General features: G+C 43.1%; 1 protein-coding gene across 2 annotated transcripts in view; it reads right to left on the bottom strand.

Moving 5' to 3' along the window:
- Positions 1–21960, bottom strand: part of EVA1A (eva-1 homolog A, regulator of programmed cell death) — a 224378-nt gene that overhangs the window by 119407 nt on the left and 83011 nt on the right. For both annotated transcript variants that reach the window (XM_037393043.1, XM_037393044.1), the window contains exons 4-5: positions 19951–20074; positions 3654–3806 (exon numbers count right to left, since the gene is read on the bottom strand). In XM_037393043.1, coding sequence (XP_037248940.1) covers positions 3654–3806; positions 19951–20074 — 277 coding nt within the window. The remainder of the gene's footprint in view (positions 1–3653; positions 3807–19950; positions 20075–21960) is intronic.

Here is a 21960-nt window from a genome sequence, read left to right as displayed (position 1 = left end):
CTTCCCATTACGGTCAGAGACACAAGTTTCAGCATGTTGCCAGTTAAAAGAGGATCCTGGCAGATTTTCTCTTTACCATAACAGGGATAGGATGGAGTTCTTCACAAGAACTTTCCCTTCACAGATGCTAAGCACATTTGTATAGATGTTAGACAGAGAGAAAACTTGTGTCTGGCACGGCATGGTGTGTGAAGCCTGACTTGGAGATCTTACATCACCCAAAACCAGCACAGCGATCGCTGGGTTATGCAGGTGATAAAGGACTGCAATGTCACCATACCTCAGATGCCTCCACCTGAGCACCTAATGTATACCTCATGTCTCTGCAGAATCCGAGAAACTCACCATTAGTGGACTTTACCTCTTCAACGCTCCCTACAGCAGTACAAGGACTTGTTTTTGAAGGCAAAAACAATACAATTTTCATTATTTGTTCCCTTACCTTATGGCAGAGCCAAAAATATATACAATGCTTTATTAGGCCACCCCTCCTCCCCATCTTAGACCTCAGCAGTTAAAAGCTTCATCTGTACAAATTAGATTTCTATATTCAACCCACATGTGCATTTTGTTCACAGAAAAAATGGAATAAAGTTTTCTGAACTGTTTCTCATTAGGAGAGGAAGAAAAGATACCCTTCCCCACCTTTGGGGCAAGTGTGGGTTCTTCACTCATTGAGAAACTGATGCTGCCTGGATAAAAATAATCACTGCAAACTTGTCCAGGACCTACTTCCCGGGAAAAGGCCCTTCGCCAAGGCTCAGACTTGACACAAATCATCAGTCCCATGAAATTTAAACAGAATAAATCTTCCATGTGCAGAACATAGCTGGGTTCTGCCTTACGGGAACTGGATGCTGCCGCGAAGTCTGAGTCATACGGTCATATTTGTAAGATCAGCTCGTTGCGAATGTCTGGGATCAAAGGCTGTCATGGAGCAGCCCTCCCTGTATCACGGGGCTGTGGAAACGTGCAGAGAAATGTTCACTAGCTAGAGAAAGCTTTGATTTATAAGCCGTGATGTTTTCACCTGCTCCTGAAGGAACAAAGTTGCCTGCTGGGCAAGGCAGGCCCGTAGCAGGAGTACAGTTTCTGGAGCAGGCTGGGGGACTGCACGCTGCTCCCACGATTGCTAGCAGCAGCTGGGAGCACACCCCCCTCACTTCAATGCTGCAAATGTAGGCAGGACTATTATTTCTTGCAGTGTGCTGTGGGGAAGCACGGTGTGAATATGCTTTTTTCTGATTTGGGTTGCAGATGGATCCTACACCAGTTTCTCCTGTGGGGCCAAGAGAAGTGATAACCACAGCCACTAGCAGACCTGGACAAACACTCTCAAATATAGCTGGGATTTGAAAGATGGAGCATGGAGAGTCAAAAGACCACCTGCTTGCTCACGTGTGTTTTTTTTTTTAAGTTAAGCTCACACACACACCCTCCACTTAGGATTTCAGCACACAAGGGGACACCAGCATCAACAGCTATACTGTCTGTCTTATACAGTGCGCAAATGCCTGGGAAACCCTGGGGAAGACATTGCTCCAAGGTTAAGTACCTCACCCCTCATCCCCAGCCCTGCAGGGCATGCAGCCAGCCAATGTTCCAGAGATACTGTCCACCCTCCCCTTGCTGTTATGCAGGCAGGACATACCTCCCCCCTCAGGACCCCAGCAGCACCAGGCTGACTTAACAGATACAAGAGATGCCCTGCAACTCCAAGCATGCAGATATTTGCTCTTGTCCAACAACTGTCATTTTTAACATCAGCTCACAGCTTAAAACCTTGCACTGGATTTCAGTGTAAAGCTGCCTCTGCATTCCCACCACTTGCTTGGCATTACATTGTCTTATACTGAGCCTGCTCTTGTAACTGGTCTCATTTAAGAGCTGACACTGGAGGAAGGCCCTGCCTGGTCCCAGCAGCAGACTCCATGCCACACTCCAGGATCCAATACCTTATTTCCTTGGGCAAAAGTCCAATTTGTAGATATCATAAGACCAGTTTGAAAACAACAGGGCATACAAGCTCTGTAGATGGTATGGCACATGCAGCCCTGCTGTCACACCTCACTGCTTGTCCTCTTAGCTACAGCCTTGCTCTCCCAGCTCCACTGCTTCCCATCCCATTTTTGATGGGATTTTGCCACATACCCTGCTCTCAGCCAGTACAAGTTTCGGGAGTTTGCATCCGGGTAAAACTTTACCCTTTGTGGCTTCACATAGAGTTTTGCTTCACGCCAATATTCAAGAGCCAGTCCCAGCACTAGCACCTTGTCACCAGTACGTGCCTGTTCCTGCTCTCCCAGCTCAGACAAAGGAGCAGTGTGCTCACGTCTATGCTAGAAACCCATCGTGTTTCGCTGATTTGGCAAGTTATCACCCAGCAGCCGAACTGCCACAGCACCCAGCACACACAGTCTTAGCCCATCCCAAACACCACATGAAAGAGGTCTAGGCTAACCTGTTGCACATATCTGTTATGGCTTCTGCACCCCGGACAACAGAAGCACATCCAGGGACATAGGTCACCTCAGGAAATGGAAGATGTCCTTGTTAAAGGACGGTAACTCTTCTCCCAGGCATCTGAACCATGGGGCTGGGTGGGACACCCTGCACTACTCAGCTGTGCTGCAAGTGCTCAGATTTTCACAGCTACACAACTGAGGTGCTCACCACGCTGCACAAATAACCCGACTGGCCTGATTCCACCTGTGGTTTCCTACTGACACCCAGCATCTGCATATCATATTTCCAAGCAGTCACTTCATATGCTTCCATTTGAATAGCATTTAACTCCTTAAGAGCACTGGATCACCAGCTATGAAGCCAAAGATCCCCAGATACAGCGGAACAGATACCAGCACAGGCAATAGCAGCAGCTCGAGCTCCCCTGTACAGCCCCCTCTAAAGCCTTTCCCCCTCTGGAGGCGATTCCTTTGGGAATCCAGTTAATTTCGTCTCACCTCTGCAGAGCAAGACGATGAGAAATTCTGACCACAGGATTTTGTGCTGCAGGCGGTTGCTTTCTCTACCACAGCCTAAAATATTCAAAGTCATTTCACATTGGCTCAAAACAGACAGTTCTAGTGACTTTTTTCTAAACTTACTGATCTTACACACATGAATGTGAGACTATGATAGCCTGAGAGTAAAGCAGCTGCTTGAAGGTACTGTAAGTAAACAGTAACATGACGCAACTTAACAACTTGCTTTTTGAATTTTCACCCCTTGCTTTAACTTGAAGTTTAAATGCAACTTCAAGGCTTGGCTTGGGCGCAGATGGTCCATAACATCCACCAATAATATCCTCCTCCATATTATAACTAGAGGTTCAGTCTATGAACCACCAGAAGGACAGAAAATCAAACAAGAAATTCAAGGTCTACCTTCAAGCATATAATCTGATGAATGCGCTAAAAGTCTGCAGCCTGGTGACTTGGGTAGGGCATCTAGCTGAACCTCAGTTTAGTGCTCATGATGGAGCTCGCCACTGGTTAACAAGGTACCACACACCAGGAGCACCACTGTCGGCAGGCTACATGTCCCAGTCCTGCTTTTCTTAATCAGAGTCTGTGTCAGCTCTACCATGCTGACAGTAAATGAAATCACCCTGCCCAGTTCAGTGTGCTCTGTCAAGCCATTCCCCTGCTTACCAATCATGGGCATCCCTAGGTTTTGGTATGGGCACTCCAGGCTGCCTCCTTGCGTCCTTCCAAAGATAGCAGAATAAATGGCTATCACCATGCTCTTCTTACAGCTTAGCCTCAGCTTGTCATCTTCACAGGCTACTTTACTCTTGTATTCATCTGGAAGGAAACAAACACTTAATTACTCAGCTGATCCAGAGGCAGGCACTCAGCATGAAAGGAGCCCTCCTCACCTCACCATGGTGTGAGCTTGTCAGAGGCAGCAGCCAGCCTGGGCACGCACCCAGAGATACACATCAGCTGCCAGCACGATCCCAGCCTTACAACTGCATTTGCTAGAATAGCACTGATCATTTGCATTGTGCATTCTCCCTCTGGCACTATCAGTACATTTAACGAACGTGTTTTAACCAAGCACATGTCAGTTCCAGTAAATAGCCAATAATTTCATTTTGCAGACAAATAAGTGAGGCATGGCCATTGAGGGACTTCAACACAGCAATATCAGCAGCCTGTGTCAGGGTAAGGTAAAAGCCTATCTTTAGGCACTTTTCTCACCCAACGATCAGCCTTTTATGTACCAAGCATTTTTCCTGCATCACGGCAGCCCAAATGCAAACACAATTATGCTCAATAGCTTTTTTTTTTTCACAGCAGGTGTCCCTTGGCAGATTCAATAGGAACTATACAAAATTTGTTAATGATGGAAGCTGCTCTTGCATGTTGCAAATTCAGATACGCAAAGCTGCTCCGCAAATCCTTCTTAAAATGGTCCATCCGACAAAGCAAAATATACTCTTGCTTTTGTAAGGCTGGTGCACACAGCACAATCACTCAGTTTACATCCATCAAGGAGACTGGGCAATTGTTTCATCAGACATCACATGTCATTCCCTTCTCTTTGCTATTATTATTTGTATTATGGGAACCTCTAGAGGTCCCAACCTAGAACAGGCCCTTCCCATGTGTCTGCCAACACACCACAGAAGACAAACATTTTTAAGAGCTGAGTCTTTACAGCTAGACATCTACAAGTGTGAAAGAAAGACTAAGAAAACTTCAGTGGCATGTCTACAGACCCCACAGGCAACCCAGGGCACAGCCAGGAATATAACAACCTCAAACCCCTCAGCCTCAGTAGAGTGACATTCCACTTGATTCTGTTATTTACTATTAGAAATGTAGTTACAACAGCATTGACATTGCTTAGTGAGAAGGGTCCTTGACCCATGGTAACCTCCAAAGCATGATCAGTCATTTCATCTGAAATGCTTCTAGTTGTACCAGGTCAAAATTGTACCACAGAGCACGCTAATAACCAAAAAGCGTAGATAATCATCAGCCAGTGCCTGGAGCTGCCCCTGGCCCTGTATCATTACCTAGCATAGACATGACTTTTGTCTCTCCTTGTCACTGGTCCTCTATGCCTACTACCACACACAAAAACACACCTATACGTGTGTGTGTGTGTATACACAAATATGTATATAAGAACTTAGGCAAAGTCCATATGCATCAAACCACTCAGTAACTGAGAACACTAGCTAATAATTACTTTATTGTTTAATACTTCAGTCTTTACAACATGACAGCTAACATTTAATGTGACATTTTTTCATTGTATTGTAACTATAGGTTTAAGAATAATTTTTCCTTATTGGAGATGGAGTAATTTTCCACCAAAACTGAATCATAGAAGAATTTAGGTTGGAAGATGCCTCAGGAGGTCATCTGGTTTAACCTGTTCTCAAAGTAGGTCTAATTTCTACATTAGATGAGATTTTTTCAGAAGAAACTGCATGGAGAAAACACATACTATACCAAGACAAGCACATCCTGATTTAAAAGAAACATCTGAGAACAAATGACTTCTCATGCTCAGCTTGTAAATTCCTACTCAAAGCCAAAAAATAGCCCCCTTAAAAATAGCCTATTACCTAGTGATCAGAGCATCCACCTGGAATGTGAAAACCCTGATCCAAACCCTCATAGTCTGGGTGAGAATCTTAAGCCCAGACGCTATTCCAGTATGTAATCTTCCTTCTCACTCTGCAGCCTTTTTCCAAAAATCTCTGTGAAATCCTAGTTTTTATCCCAATGCAGGGAAACATTTAAACCTCTAAAATATTTATTGAATGGGAAAACACTTTCTCATCTATCCCTGTAGATGAAGACAGAATTAAGACCTAACTCATTCATGGGAGAATCTGTGTGAAGAACACAACCTTCAATAATACCTGTAGATATAAACCCACAACCAGTGGAGTGTGTAAAACAGTGACAGGAATCAGGAACAGATCTCTTTTCAACATCCAATTATGTAGGGAAAGAGGAACCTCATACAGCTGTGAAGAATCAATCACCATTTTATTTATGGACGTATTTCATCCACTATCACCATGAAAGCACCTGAATAATACATTGAAGGTACTAAGGGTTATTGTCTTCACCTATAATTGTCTCCCATGGGATTTTTGGTTCTCCTGTGAGGGAAATGGGATCAAAGATTTAATCTGGTTATACAGTGTAAAACTTAACAGAGTATAATAGAACTTTATAGACTTGATAGACCTTTTTTTTTCCCTTAGGGAAAAAAAACCCATGGATTCAAGCTAAAAGCACAAAGGCACAAAACTCTGCAATAGAACAAGCTATACATAGTTAACGTTAAACCAATATTATGGAAAAGAAGAGTACTTGTGACTGGCTGAAGTGGTTGAAATACGAAATAGTTGATTAACTTTAGAAAAAGATCAATTTTGAAACCTCTAATGAGCGAGTGCCAGGGTCCTCTGTGAAGGTCTTATTTCTTACAAGGCACTAACTCAATTTCCTCTTCTAATTTGGTTATTATTAGCTACATCTCCCAATTAACAAGTATAAGTGATTGCTTAATCACATGTCCTGTGGACCCATTTAAGGTCCTTAGAATATTTATTAAATTCTGCCAACCATTCAAAGTCAGGGCTAGTCATTTGGCAACTGGGATTTAAACACAGCAAGTGTGGCATTTAGCCCAGAAGACACTGGGATGCACAGACATTCACATCTTCACTGCACATCAGTCCACCAGTCACAAGACAGTCAGCAACAAACCTCTGCCTCTCACATCCACAGTTCTTACCCTTGTTGGGAAGTTGTGTTCAGGGCTTATAGGGGAAGCTGCCTGATGGATGGCTCAAGACATTAGACCAGGGAGGTGAATCTGAGCACACACTCCTTGGGAACCAGCACAGTTTATGGGCGATATGCTCGTGGCACACTGCAGTGTTGAGTAAGAGGGCTGTACCACCTGAAACAGATGGACCTCACCATCACTAAATTCTGCTTTAGGAAACAACTATTGGAGCCGCCAGTTCCCAAGGATCTGGCTGAGTCCAAACTGGTTAGGGCTGCAGTCCCCTGGGCTGGCACACATAGAAGACACTGCTTTCTTAGGAGGAATTAAAAAAGAAGAGAAAAGAAAGCATGAAATATGCAGCAGTATTTCAGACTCCCAAAAGGTTCCCTTAAGCTTGATCACTGGAGAACAGATACTCTCAGTGTTTCTGGGCAACCTGATAGAAATCTGGATAAACAAGCAGATAGAAAGTGATGTTACAGAGGAGACAAGTCCCTGGAAGTATTTTCTGCTTTGTAGCATTGCCACCTCTGTCTTAGCCAGGATGAACCACAGCCAGGCACTGATGGCTCCCAGGCATCGGATGACGGTAAGGACTGTGACTGATATAAAAAAAAAATACAGAGCTAAGTATCATCCATATATTTACTGGTACTTCAACCCATAATAGCCTTATATAAATATTGAAATGAACTGAGGCAGCACAAGTGACATAGAGCTGGGGCTGGGAACGAATCTACATTTTCTCTCTCACTCTCCCAAGAACTGGCCTCCTACAGATCAGTCACAATCTGGTCCTAAGCCTGCTATAACTGTTATAGTCTGGATATAATTCAGTCCAAATGCAAACATTTGTATTAGTGGGTTTCATGTTTCACCCTGAAAAATTAAACATGCTTAAATGGCCTAGGAAAGGTGGCAGTGATATTCAGCAAATGGCTTACTCAACTCTAATCCCCCATGCAGTCATTTGTAGGGCAACAGAGATTTACCATGATTAAGATATTTGCTAAGGATAATATCCCTTTTATTACTGACTGTTTTCAGAGACACTGGCTTAAATATAACTCAGTAGAGAGAAACCAAGGAGGGAACAGCTGCAGGCTTTTCTAGACACATTTTTAAAGGTCATTAAATGACATGATTACAACATAGCTAGAACAATTAAAGGAAAACAATTATAAATGTTTCTAATGGAAAAATTGGCTCTCTTAAACAGTCAAGTGAACAAGACGACCCTTTGTAATTAAGGATGTGTGCAGGAATACTAAAGTATTGACCTGTAGTAAACACATTTACCCAGTGTCTTTTTTCACTATGGTCCATAACAATTTTTTGACTGATCATGATTAGGAAGCTCAAAACTAAATGTCAGTTGGCTCAATCTCTGCAAGACCTCAGAGAGAAAGCTTATAAAAAGATTTTGGGTCTAACAAAGTGATGGAATGCATTAATGCCAGAGGTCTACCTTGCCTAAAATTGTGTTTTTCAACAGAACTTGTGGAAAAAATTATGAATTTTTGCTAATTAAAATATGTGTGCTTCACACAATCAGAGCATAACAGTTGACCCTATTTCCTAGATCAAAGAGCTGGAAACACATGTAGAGAGAAATGTGTCTTCCTCACAAAATCCTAAAGGATTTAAATCTTAGAATGAAGGATCTGAGCAAAGAGATTTTGTAGGAGATAGGTTTGCCCACTTTCTTATCAGGTCAGGATTATTTCCCATAGAAGTCTATCTCACTAGTTTGTAGCTGTTAAATTAGTGAGAATGCACCCAAGATGCCACTTCAGAATTAAACTGCACTCCATGTTAGCCAATAGCTTCTCTTTAGCCCAGTTTTTACCTTGCTCACCTTCATCCCAGCTTTGCTAGCTGTTCCACTGCATACCACCCAAAACAAAGAAAATTTCTTGCCTTGAAATTTGTAACTCTTCATTATATCCAGCCATTCCACCAACACCTATTTTCCTTTAAACGATGTATGAATGTGTTGAAGTATTGGGTAGTGGTTAGTGTTCACCTGTGAAGAAGGGTGAAGGGACAGCTCCCTTTCTCACTTAGCCACTCTGAACTGTGTTAATGGCAGGCACAGCTCCGACGGTCCATGTCACTCTTCCCGCCTGCATCTCTTACTGCACCTATCAGATGCAGCCTGGTTGCAATGCTGAACAGCTGAGATGCACAGTGAGCCAGGCAGCACACGTGGGATACGCGACATTTTAGTCACAAGTTAAAATTCAACAAACTTTTATGGACACTGGAAGTCATCACCAAATAATAAATATGGTGACCTCACAGTCTCACATGCGGTGAGATTTTTCTCATTTCAGCAGATGTCTAGGCAGAATATTTACATTGCAAAAGTCACCACATAACAATCTTTTGTGTCAGCCTAAAGAGAAAAGCCAAAATAAGGGTTAACCATGGAAATATGAACTCTTTACTATGGATGTAGCCACTCTAGATCATAATTCACAGAGTCACAAAGGACAGAAGGGACCTCTGGAGACTGTCTAGGCCAATCTCCGTGTTCATACCAGGGTCAACTAGAGCAGCAGGTTGCTGAGGGCCATGCCGATACAAGTTTTTAACACCTCTAAGGACTGAGACTCCACAACTTGCTTGGGCAATCTGTTTCAGTGATCCAGTTAATCGCGTGAGAGATGAGTAAGTGAGTACCTGTTACTATCTCTTCTGGGGGAACCACGAAGGTGAGTCTTCAAGACAAGAAACCTATTAAACACTAGGACAGATACCTCTAAGCAGCATCCTAGAGCAAGAGTGCCTGTGCAACAGGACTGCCCATAAAAAGCTCATCTTGGAGATACCCATCCAGTACCCTTCCTTGTAACTTGTGACTCTTGATTTTATATATTTTTATTTCCCCCCATAATCAGCTAATTCCCAGGACCTTCTGTAAGATATAGGGAATTTTTTTGAGTGCATGTAAATTTAAGCCCATCCTCCCAAAATTAAAATAGAAAAGTACATCTCAAAGCAGAGAGAGCAAAGGTGCCTTGGACAGCTTTCATTGACTCCTACAGTCTTCTGTGAAGAAGGTAATTGTACTAAAAGGATATTTTCCAGTCAGTGCTCCTGTTCAAACCTCTTCCCCATACTCCTATTCCTGTGTTCATACAATTACTTACTTTTCATTTCAAGCAAGTACTTGTTACCTGAATTTTACATCTTCTTTTACACTTTTGAAGATATAAACAGATTCTGGCCTCCAAGTGCCCAAATGCAAAGAGGTCAACATAGATCAGAAATTCCTCACAGTGGCAAATGCCTGCTCTTTAGACCAGTGTACATTGCTATGGCTCCTTGTTTTTTGTTTTCTTCCAATTTCCTTTCACTTATAACATGCACCTCGTATCCTGAGTTCCAGAGCTTCCTCCTCATCCATGTGAACATGCTGCTAATGAGAACCTTCCGTTCATCTCAAGATTTGAATAAATCCATCTCAATCAAGTCAGTATTCCCTTAAGCAGGAATGTGGGGGGGAAACCTTTCCAGGACAGAAAAGGTCTCCAGAGTCCTTCAGTACAGCCTTTCCTCTGACTCCCCCACAAGCACTTAAGCTGTGGGCTACCTGGTCATTCCCTCATTTCAACAGACAGGATCTAAAAAGGATTGCGGCTTTTAATTTGCAGCATAAAAAAGTGAGACTGTCACAATTTCATACATTTGCACAGAAGTATCTTTTAACATTATTTCAGTTCAATTCTCCCTTGAGAAATTTTTTGTGAAGATACTGTAAATTAAATTTTAAAAACTGAAGTTTGCTACCCTTGATGGCATGGAGTGCACTGCAGAAGCTAATCTGAAACTCTGAAACATACAGCTCAGATGACAGTCTAGAGTTACATGAAATAGGCAGTTTGCCAACTTCAGAAGTACCCTGAAAACTCAAGAGCACCAAGTTTTGGAGGTCTGAAACCATTTCGACAAGTAAGAAGATTGTTCTTTGCAAATGACCTTGTCAGATTCCTTTAAAATTACACCTCCGGTGCACCCATCCAATTTGCAATGTTTAAAAGGTTCCTTTCCCCACTGTCACTTTCATTAGTCTGAAATAGCTGCCTTTTTATATTCTGCTGTGCAAAGGCTTGCAGTGCTGCAAATTAACTGCTACATTTCATTTCCAAAATAGAGTTCACACGCACCTAGTTGCACTTTCCTGTTGGACAGAGATATACGGTTATCAAAGGAGAAAAAAGGGAACAATATCAAAATGTAGAATCATAGAATCATTTAGGTTGGAACAGACCTTTAAGATCATCAAGTCCAACCCTTAACCCAGCACTGTCAAGTCCATCACTAAACTATGTCCCTAAGTGCCACAGCTACACATTTTTTAAACACTTCCAGGGATGGTGATCCCACCACCTCCCTGGGCAGCCTGTTTCAATGCTTGACCACCCTTTCAGTGAAGACATTTTTCCTAATATCCAATCTAAACCTCCCCTGGCATAACCTGAGGTCGTTTCCTCTTGTCCTATTGTTTGTTAGCTGGGAGAAGAGACCTACCCCACCTGCCTACAGCCTCCTCTCAGGTAGTTGTAGAGAGCACTAAGGTTCCCCTGAAGCTCTTCCAGATGAAACATGCTAGACTGTGAGATGAGAGCTAAACAAAACACTTGGGAGCCCAGGACAAATTTAATTCTTACCCTGCTTCTTCCACTAATTAATTTAGGCTGATTTTCTGAAGCAGCTGCGATTTACTGGTGTTGTGCTGCCTAAACCTCTGCCTCACCATTTATTAGTCCTCCTTCCAAGGACCTGAGGACCTGCTGACTAAATTTCAGTGAAATTTGTCAGAAACATTGAGATGACCAATCTAGTTAAGTCCCCATACATTTTTTAAGAACTGGTAGCCAATTACAGAAGGGAGCCAATTCAGTGCCAAAGCTGGTTGTAATTGTTCCTCTGTCCCACCAGCCAGCCAGCATGGATGTAATACCTGGCAGTTAGCATGGATAATTCTGGACTAGCTACACCATAGGAGGCAACATAGGAAACACAGTGAAAATCTTTGATACTGCAATGAAAAGATGGGAGGGATGCACTACAGAAAAAAATCACTTGAATTGGAAAATCACTTGAATTACTTGTATATAAAAAGACTTCATTAGTACCACTGCTCACAGCGCTTTTGTTCTTCTCTTCAAGTGACAGTGTAAATCTGGAGTATTGCTGCTTAAAGTTATTACTAAAATAGCTGAAAGGGATAATTTAGTCCTATATCATTAAAACAGTCTTCTCCAAATGTTAAAATACTGGCAGTAATAATTCTGACACAGGAACATTAAAAGGATACCTGATTGATATTTTTACACATAATCCATGGGGTTGCCTAGAGCATAAAATACAGGAAAGTGAGGCTTACAAGATTCAAAGCTAGTTCGTTACTGACTTAAATAATTAAACACACAGTATTCTCTCAATGGCTTTGCCCAAGAAGAAAAAGTGCAGCTGAGATAAATACAGTTACCAAATCTCCCAAATTCATCACAGTTGCTTTAGAAGTCCCAGTTCCCAGAGTCATTACTAGGTGACAGCCTCCAGTGCCTTTTAAGTAGTCAGAAAAATAAGCATGTAATCGCGAAGAGCTTGATGCAGCATTAGTACAAGGAAAGGCTGAAAATAGCAGGAGATACCTCTTTTAAAAATGCAGGACTCATATTGAAAATCTATCGAAGAAATTCACAGTATGGGAAGGAGTTCATTGCCACACCTCTACCCCAAAGAAGTTTTACTCTTCTTTGCTCTTTGCCAAGAGACAGTTATTTGAGGAGAGCAATTGATCTATATTTTCTGTTTTGAGTAAGTCCATATACAGGACCCCCTGCAGAAGTGCTGTGTAAATTTACCTCCGTGTTCTGTGAGGCCTACATGCATGGTTTAAACTCTGGACTCAATATAACAGATCCAAACTTTCACAGAAGTAAACCTTTGCAGCATCTCAGTTTGGTTCATAAGCATATTGTTTCCGGGACATGCTCTTCTTCTCACAGTTCTCCATCAGTATGCCAGAAAATTTTAAAAATCTATTGTTCAGAGCTTGCAAACCTCTACCACAGTAGGACCGTGTTGAGATTTAGATTTATGGGTTTCATTTTTAAAAACTTGGTCTCCTTGTGTTCATTCTGGTTAATTGCCCTGAGAACACCCCCTTGCTCTTCTAGGGAGAAGGCTCCCAGATCACTTTGTCTCTGGCAGCAGCCAAAGCCAGTTATGACACCTGAAGCACCATCCACAATGCAGCTGCCACCATCAGCACGGAAAGGTATCACATGTGCCCACAATGCCTAAGGATGGGCTGGATCTCTTGAAGTCCATGAGGGCAAAGGCTCCCGCTTCCTTCTGGCAATGCTCTTGACCCACCCATCCCAGCACAGAGACTGCGGCGTATCCCTTCCTTGTCCTTCACTAAAAAGTCATGGCTTATAAGGGTTTTCTTACCCTTGTTTTTTTTCCTAGGACCCCCCAGAAAATTTAAATGCCAGTGGACAAAGGGGGTCTGTAATCACAGCTCTATGGTTTATACAATTGAGGCAGATTTCAGAAACTGTCTTTTTTAGCAGTTCACATCTGGATGCTAGAGACCTGATCCAGCAAAGGGGATCTTTCCAACTACATCAGTAGAAAGCACCCTGGTCTTTGCTGGCTCCTAATTATTACGTCAATCAGGGCTGACTGATGAGGTTTGAAAGAAAACTGGGAATTACTTATTTATTTTAACTCTCCCAGGTCAGCAGCAGTTTCCTTCTCCATGGGGGCAGGGGCTGACAATAATCTCTGCATTTGCTGACAATGAAATCACACATTCCTCTTAATCCCGCTCCTGACAGTCAAGTGATTAGTGTGCTACAGAGATAGGGCTATTTGACAACATCTGAAAATCTCTGTGCATCAACAGCTTAGAACAATATTAATCGTTAGCATTAAAGCTTCTCTGACCCTGATTGTGTAGGGTGATGGATCTGTCCTCTGTTATTTACAACATTTCTTTATTTATACCTTTTCATCACCACAGCGTTTGCTGCCTGGTTTCATTGCCCTTATAAATTTCCACTCCCTGCACCACCTTAACAGTTTTGAAATAATACAGATAAGCAAGAGCAAGCTGATGAATGCAGGAGGTAAAAGGCTTATTCTGTTGCCTTGGTGGCTGTGCCAGAAGGATGTGCCCATTAAATGGCCCTCACTCCATCGTGCTGCTTTGGAAAGCCTGGCCCACCAAACAGCAATGCAGCAAACAATACAGTGAACTTCTCCTGCCACCAATAAACCTGTCTGATGAAGGAGATTAATGCTTTTCTGAAAGGGTTGATAACTACTGAATTACCAGTCTATCCCAGCACTAAAATCAATCACCAGTGTTAAGGGGTCCAGGAATACATTTAGGTCCTGCTCTGCTCTCATCTGAAATTTCTGCAAACCCTCTGTTCTTTCTCCAGCCCTCTGCTCTTGCTCACAGCATTTTGCAGATTCTGCCTAGGCAGTGAAAGCCTTGAGGGTGCACGATGCAACCAGGCTTTTCATGCCACGTTCACTGAATTTAACAGAAAAGGTGTAATCCTCAGCCCAGCAAAGCCAACAGCAAACCCCACACTAGATTCAATATTGAAGGAATGGACTGTAGGGAAATGAAAAGCAGAACAAGGTGCATTCACTGCAAGCCTCGGTCGTCCTTCCAAAATGTCCTTTTCATCCTTTTCAGCCAATCCAACTGAAACCTGATGAGCAGACCTGACATAAGGCAGCTTCACATTCGCCAGCACCTGGGAACCGCCAACAGAAGATGACTCTTCACAGTTCTTTGACAGCTGGAAAAGCTCTGCCACAAGTAATGGTGTTATGCTGTTTGTATAGGTTTTGGAGTACCACTGGCAAAAATAAAATCACACATCCTCACCAAGAGGTAGATACTCCTAGGACACAGTGTGGCAGCTCCCTCACTGTATGATAGAGTACAAACACGAAGATGACACTTTTATCAGAAGATGATCTAATTGGAATTATTCCTACCCGATTTTAAAAATCAGTTGCTTTCAAATCAAAATTGCCTAAGGCTGTTAAGAAAAATAAAGTTACCTGAGTAAGATTTTGGCAAGGATATCAGGATGGTCATTTCCATATTTGAAAAAAAGCCTTTGACATTTCACAAGCATTGACTGGGCTGCTTAGATTAGAATTAAATCTATGGTGGAGAGAATGACTGCTTGATCTCAAAACATTGTGTCCAGGTCAATTCTCAGCACAAACGTTTTCCCATGTATCAAAGCTACAGGCTCTGAACTAGAACAAAGTGACCTCCCCCACCCCCTTTCCTCCTACTACTCCCACACAAACTTCTGGCATTTCACCCTTTGCCAACAAATGCAAGTTTCCTTCCCAGATGCATTTCTCAGAGCCTTGACGTGCCTTTCACAAATATGTTTTTGTATTGTTACAGGGGGATTTGAGCTGCAATTGGAGCCCAGGTCACAATCCAGGCTTACTGAAACTTCAAAGGCTTTAGGTTTGTATTTGTGAATAGAAGGTAGAGCAGCAAAGTTTGGATTTACACTTTGTTACGTCACTGGGATGATTAATACAGGGAGGCTTCACACCTGCCAGCCTCCAATTATCACATCCAGCCACTCCACACAGTATTTTATATATGAAATAAAAATAATAATATTAAAAAAAAAACACTGGATGGAGATATCTCTCCCAGAGACCTCGAAGTCATAAGCTAAAGTAGCAACTGCCCAATAGGAAAGAGGGAAAATATCACGACAGCATTACAGGAGGCTGCAGTTTAGGTAACTCAGAGCCAAGAATGGGACTGCGCATCAAGGACAGCGTGGCAGTGGCAGAGACGAGAAAAGTGCTGCGTGGGGGACTCATGAGGGAAGCCACAGAAGCAGAGTAGGAGCCCTCTCCTATCTCAACAGCACTGCCAGCGAACGGCCACTCAGACAACACATCTCATCCTCTGTAATCCCTTTGCAGAGAAAAGCAAGAGCTTATGTCCCCATTTTCTTCAGGAGCATTGGCACTTTTGAAATCATAAAGCCAAATAAATAACTAAACAACCAAAAAGCCACTGTAAGCAAACAGATGCTGTGCAGGGGCAGATCGATCCCTGTTTGTGCCATAGCCCAGAGCCAAACCAGCCCTGGTAAAATCAGCTGCAATGGTATTGCTGGAGTGCAAAGAAGAGAAATTATTTCTTCAACATGACTTGGGCAGCCCCACAGATCCTGTTCCCAGCCAGGATTAGACCACGCAGCCCCTCTGGAAAGTCTGGCACACAGAGCAAATATTTCCTAGCTTACAATAACACACGATCTTACACGGTTCTCTGTCTCTGACGTGAAGGGGATGAACAAACACTAAATTGTTTGAATAACAGTGGTGAATCTAGATTTCAGTTAGAGGAAATTCATGTTAGACCAATTAAATAGTATGTCAGTTCTCTCTAATTATGCGTTTCTGCAGCCTACCCGGTAATTATACTTAATGGGCCTAAATCAAATCAGCATGTTACCTGAGAAATAATTGGATTTGTGGGCAATTTTTTAATGATCCTGAAAGGTAACCTGGAGACTGAAGTCCTCTGTGTGTTCAGGGCTTGATCCTAGGCTTCAGTGTGCTTTGGGTGTGGATCTCAGGCTACATTGGCCCTGATAATAAATTAAATGTGCCAGTTCTCTGGCACTGAGGTCGGCTGGCATGGGACAACCCACTCTGGTCCACTTCTTTATCCTCTAAAACAGAGTGTCCATACCCAGACTTTGCACTGGAAACCACCCCTGGCCAGTGCTGGATGCCAGACTACACCTTCACTAGCAGTGAGCAACTTCAGGTTTCACTGCTATGGCAACATGTGCCAACCTTGACCTGCAGGGACCTTCTGGGGACTCTGTTGCGGCTGCCAATAGCAGGATGATTGCAGAGGCACCTCCAAGTTTAGAAGCACCAGTCATAGCTGTGCTCTGCTGAGACCTGTACTGCGCTTTCAAACATCTTTTCAAAGGCTGGTGCGTATTACAATCTAAGGCTCACATGCTATGGGAAAATACAATAAAAGCTAAGCCTCTCTACGCTTTGATGAACCCTGACCCTCAAATCACATAGCAGCAACAAATAAGTCTCACTTTCCCCAAACTGAGACAGAACAGAACATTTTATTGATTATTTCTGACCTCCTTAAATACCCTATACCTTAAAATTAAAAGTGCACACACACATAGTGTATTTATTTATTTACAAGCACAGAGAATACCCAGAACTGCCAAACACCTGACATTTAAAAGCAGTCCCATGCACATATCTGAGTACATGCAAGCTGAATGTCCATTAGACCCCAGATCCACCCATTGGATCAGAGGGAACCACGATTAGCACACAACTTCCCCAAAAACACACAAGCCATTGAATTTCTCATGGCTTCTAGTTAAGTGCGCACTTCTCTGAACTATTTCTTTGAATTTCTAGAGGAGGTGAACCACAACACCTTTGCGTGAGTCTTCCCTGCTTCCAGCAAGAGCAGTCTCAGAGTGATTAGTGCAGTAGAGATCCCCACCATTGCCCTGCTCCCTGAAGCCCCACCATTTGAAAAATCTGGGGCTTTGAGTTTCAGCATGATTTACTGTCCTCCATCTCCTTGAAATTCTGCCCATGAGAGACCAAAATAGCGCCTTGCCTTGTGAGTGAACCCCATACAGCCAGCAAGCATCGAAACCACTAGATTTCAAACACAACATAATGTCAGAGAGGCATAACTGCACTGACAGTGGCTGGAGGGGATGACTGCACCATCTAGTTTTTCTTCAGCAAAGGTACAAGCAAATGCCACTAACTTCAGTTTTGCTTTCTTTCAAGGAAGTCTCTTTTTAGATAACTGCCTCTATTCAGGGGCCTTTTGAGGCTCCAACATGACTCGGAGTGGGAAGGCTTGGGCATCCTTATTTTATGTTAAAGATGTCCTGTCCAAAGTGCCTCTCATACCTGTATACAGGTCAATATACCACTCACATTCGTTCTACTTAGGTAGGCACTTAACCAAGGTATCTGCTTCAGTGTCATGGTCACATTAGGCTTCCTCAACAAGTAAAGGAAAGAAATGTGTCTCTGGAGGATAGCTTCTTAAAGTACTTCTGTCATGTCTACTTTTAAGAATGACAGATTCAGGAACAGAACCCCAAAAATTGCATTTGTCCTTTGATAAAAGTTATGGATCAAACCATGTGCCAGGCAGTGAGCTCTCAACAAGGACTCTCCAGAGCTCTTCAGTTACAGTTATGTGGGCTCAGACTTTCTGGAGCTGGTCAACACTTCATAGGACCACAGCTTTTGAGATCAGCTCTTAAACATGTATTCATTTACAGCTCATAAACAACAGTAAATACTCAGTAACCCAAAAAGTCCACCAAAATTTCTCATGGTCCTGTATTTTGCATTCTATAGATCCATCTTTCTTAAGTCATTAACCTTCTCCCTCCAGAAAGGTGGAAAGGCTTATCGAACTCACACAAGCACTAGATCCTGTTAGCAAGACTCAAAATTAACATTTTGAATGATCAAGGAAAGGCTGACTGTGCCTTGGTATCTCTGTGCAAAGCTAATCCTCACATATTTCAAACCTTGTCATTAATCCAGTGGGTTCTGATTAAAAGTTTGCCCAGTGACTAAGAAACAATAATTTGTGTCAGGTTACCCTGTTTCACCCTGCAAAATTGGAGCTGCCTGAAAAATGTCTTGGGGAAATGTTTTCAAGCAGCTTCCCCCGCTCTCTTTCAGGAAAATCACCTACACAGCACACACTTAAACTCCTTCTTTTCTAGCATATTTGTAATTAGCAAAGAATGCCAAGCCATAAATATTTATGCACAGATGGGATCCTGAAGCACCTTCAGAAGTTCAGCACAGGCCTCAATAGTTTTTTCAACTGAGCTTTGATACAAAACCTGCAGGTTCAGAAGGACTTGTCAGAACACCCTGCTGATCACCCCTCTCGGAGAGATGCATTTCTCACCCAACAAGGGATGTTACAATCACTCCCGAAAACCCCACAACAAATGCAGGTGCTTCATTACCTACTTTTCATTTGAATTCCTCACAGATCTTGCCAGATCACTTCATTAGCACAGGTCTCTGCGTGCAGGGGCAAAAAGTCTTCTTCTGTGCTGCTGACAGAGTGAATATTTCTTCTTTTGTTTCAAATCTTTGCTGAAATCATATATGTTTTTCTTCCCTGTACAAGTATTTTTTGTATTATTTATTCCAAAAAAAATTTGCTGGTGTGATGCTGGAACCATGTTAGTTATATCATCTAAAAATCTTGGGATTAGGCTGGCCTAAAATGACATCTCCAGACTATTCATTCAAATAGAGTCAGGTCCTGCTCTCCAGCTAAAATCAGCTGGCATACTTTGGCCACCATCAAACCTTAGCCATCTCCAAACTAATGTGTCTGCTTCCAAAGCAGTGATGGAGAACAGTGCCCAGGCTGTGCTAACTCCCCCAGGAACTGGCCAAGAGGGTGTTGGTTGTCTTGGACCAAAGCTGCACCAGGCTAACTCCTCCACAGCATGCATGATTGCACTCCCAGTATCCAGGCGCCAGCTCCATTTAATTTAAACACAGCTAATGAGATCACACAAAACACAGGTTAACATTTCCCAGGCTGATCTGGGAGCAATTAAAAGCTGGCTTATGGCATGGTGTGGGCAAGTGAGCTCCCCGTTGCACTACCATCTTCAGTGCCTGCCTTAGTAGCTGGGTCTGAAGTCTGCCCATGCAGAATGCTACCGCTCCTTAAGGGGCAGGCGGAGAGGGGGCAAGTCCCACTAGCCCACCGGGACAGAAGCACGGCTACAGATGGGAGCGGGAGCAGCCCACCCACTGCCAACAGCGTGAGCTCAAGCATTGGCAAAGGCTTTTGCTGGCACCTGCAAAAACAATCTGCAACTCGGGCTGCCGGCAAGGAAGTAGGAGCCAGAGCAGCAGCATCCCAGCAAGCAAGGGGAGGAGGGGAAATGCTCTGCACCCAGGGGTTATGTTACACCAAAAATAAAGGTAGAAGGGAACAAAAAGTCTTAAGAGGCCTCTCTGGCAAGTATTAAGTATGAAATGCTTTGGTCTCGCCAGAGCAAACAGATTCAATAGTGAGATACTTACTTGGCCTGCACTTGTACCACACGATGAGGTACTTGCCGGTTCCAGGACATGGATCTGCACCAAACAGCCGGCTATTGACAAGAAACTGGCAGCTCCGCCTGTCCTGGCACTCGTCCAGCATCTTCTGCAGCCGGGGATGCACACAAGAAACAGAGAAACAAAAGTACTTCAGTATCTCCACCAAAGGAACCATCAAATGGAGACCAGCAAGGCCATCCTTGCCTCCTCAACCAGCCCCAGCACAAGGCGGGCAATGGTGCTCAGCACAGGGTACCACAGGAGCCCTGGCCTAGGAGAGGACTAAACCTTGCACTGTTTTGAGGAGCATGCTTTCTTTCCCTTTCACGCATGCAAAAGGAGAGATTTGCACTGGGAAAGTCACAGATAATTTTGAACCATTTGCTTGCAATTTAATCTCAGTATGAGGCAGTACTGTCCCAGAAAAAGCAGCTTTAAGGACATGGATCAGCCTCGACAATAAAAAGCAGAGACCCAAACACTGCCATCAATGTTCTGCTTTAGATTTCTCTGGAGATGGACAATTTCAGCCACAGCTTTCAAGAGAGCTCTTGTCTTGGTCATATAAAAGTTTTGGCAATTACTGGTATTCCAGTAATTAGTAGCTGTGGTGGGAACACAGTTATACAGCCAACTTAAGTTTTTAATAGGGCTTACCCCTCTTCCCCCTTGACGATTGCGTTCCTTTCAGCTAAACTCAGCGAGGACCTGCAAGTTGGAGGGTCCCTCCCACCACTGGCATTTTGGGTTCTATCCCCTTTTCTGCTCTGCTTTTCCTCTGGCACTCACTCCCCACTTCCCCATTCATAACACTCATAAAAACTCCATCTCAGAATCCACAGGGGCAAGACATTCTGTCTCCTGCTAGAAAACAGCTTCATTAAGGAAGATTAATGATTTCTTTTAACCCTATGATCCTCTAAAGCAGTAGTTGGGGGAGAGAAAATTATTAAGTGGGGCAGTAATTAAGTTTTAAATTCAGCTGGATGGCTTAGGTGGTATTTATGTACTCCTGTAGAGCCCCTAAAGCACTAAAATTACCATAATGTTTGCCTGACACACATGAACCTGTCAGAGCATTTTGAGACCACAGAGCGAGGTAATCCACCAGCCTCGTTAAGTCCCTGCAATACAGAGCGGTGAATTACAGTCTCAAAACAATTAATTTTCATTTGCAAGGAGGTGCTAGAAAAAAAAAAAAAAATCCTTTCTCAGAAATTCTCCTAGACTCCCCAGGTCTCTTGTCTTCTCCCTGTTCCCGTTTCTTACACCCATCTCGATGTTTGGACTTTCTCACAATCTTACCCCTGTTCCATTAACATAAAGGTTGTTCCTTCCCTACCCTGCACCACCCAAACCAATTTTCTCTCCGCCTCAGTGACTACTTTCTATTTTTGAGTTCTCCCTGAACATAATACATATATAATCTTCAGTATTATAACTCTGAATGTCTCCCTCCAAACAACAGGAACAACAGCTGTTCCAGTTTCAAGTGCAATTTGAAACTGCCTCATTTGCAGTTGCGCATAACTTCCTAAAGCTTTCACCTTTTGGGCTGACACATGCAATAATTTGTGCCTGCCTCAAGTCTGACCTTTATTTTAAAGTTCAAACCAAGACAATTCGGGCCTTTTCTAGCGAGCAGAGAACATATGCTGCTGTTTTCCACTTACAAAGTAATAAAATGCAGGCATTTCATTTCAAAATACAGGGCTTAGGATGGAAAGGCTGAAAGGTGAACACTGAAGGAGGTGGCTGGGAGCATTAGCCCTAACTTGACCACCACATTAAAATGCATAGGAACAGCATATTCTTTCCTTTAGGCCCATAAGGGTTGACTGCTCACTCAGCATGTGAAATTTAATTTAATGCAAAATCCAATGAGTTGCAAAGGAATTTAAGCGATGCCTCAATGCAGATACCTCTTTTGATCTCAAAAGGCAAAGAATAACTGGAACAACTCTTGAGTTCTTCACATATGGAGAGAAATCC

Source organism: Falco rusticolus, chromosome 6 (assembly GCF_015220075.1).
Source record: "Falco rusticolus isolate bFalRus1 chromosome 6, bFalRus1.pri, whole genome shotgun sequence".
Lineage (NCBI taxonomy): Eukaryota > Metazoa > Chordata > Aves > Falconiformes > Falconidae > Falco > Falco rusticolus.
This window is presented reverse-complemented; position numbering and strand designations above follow the sequence as displayed.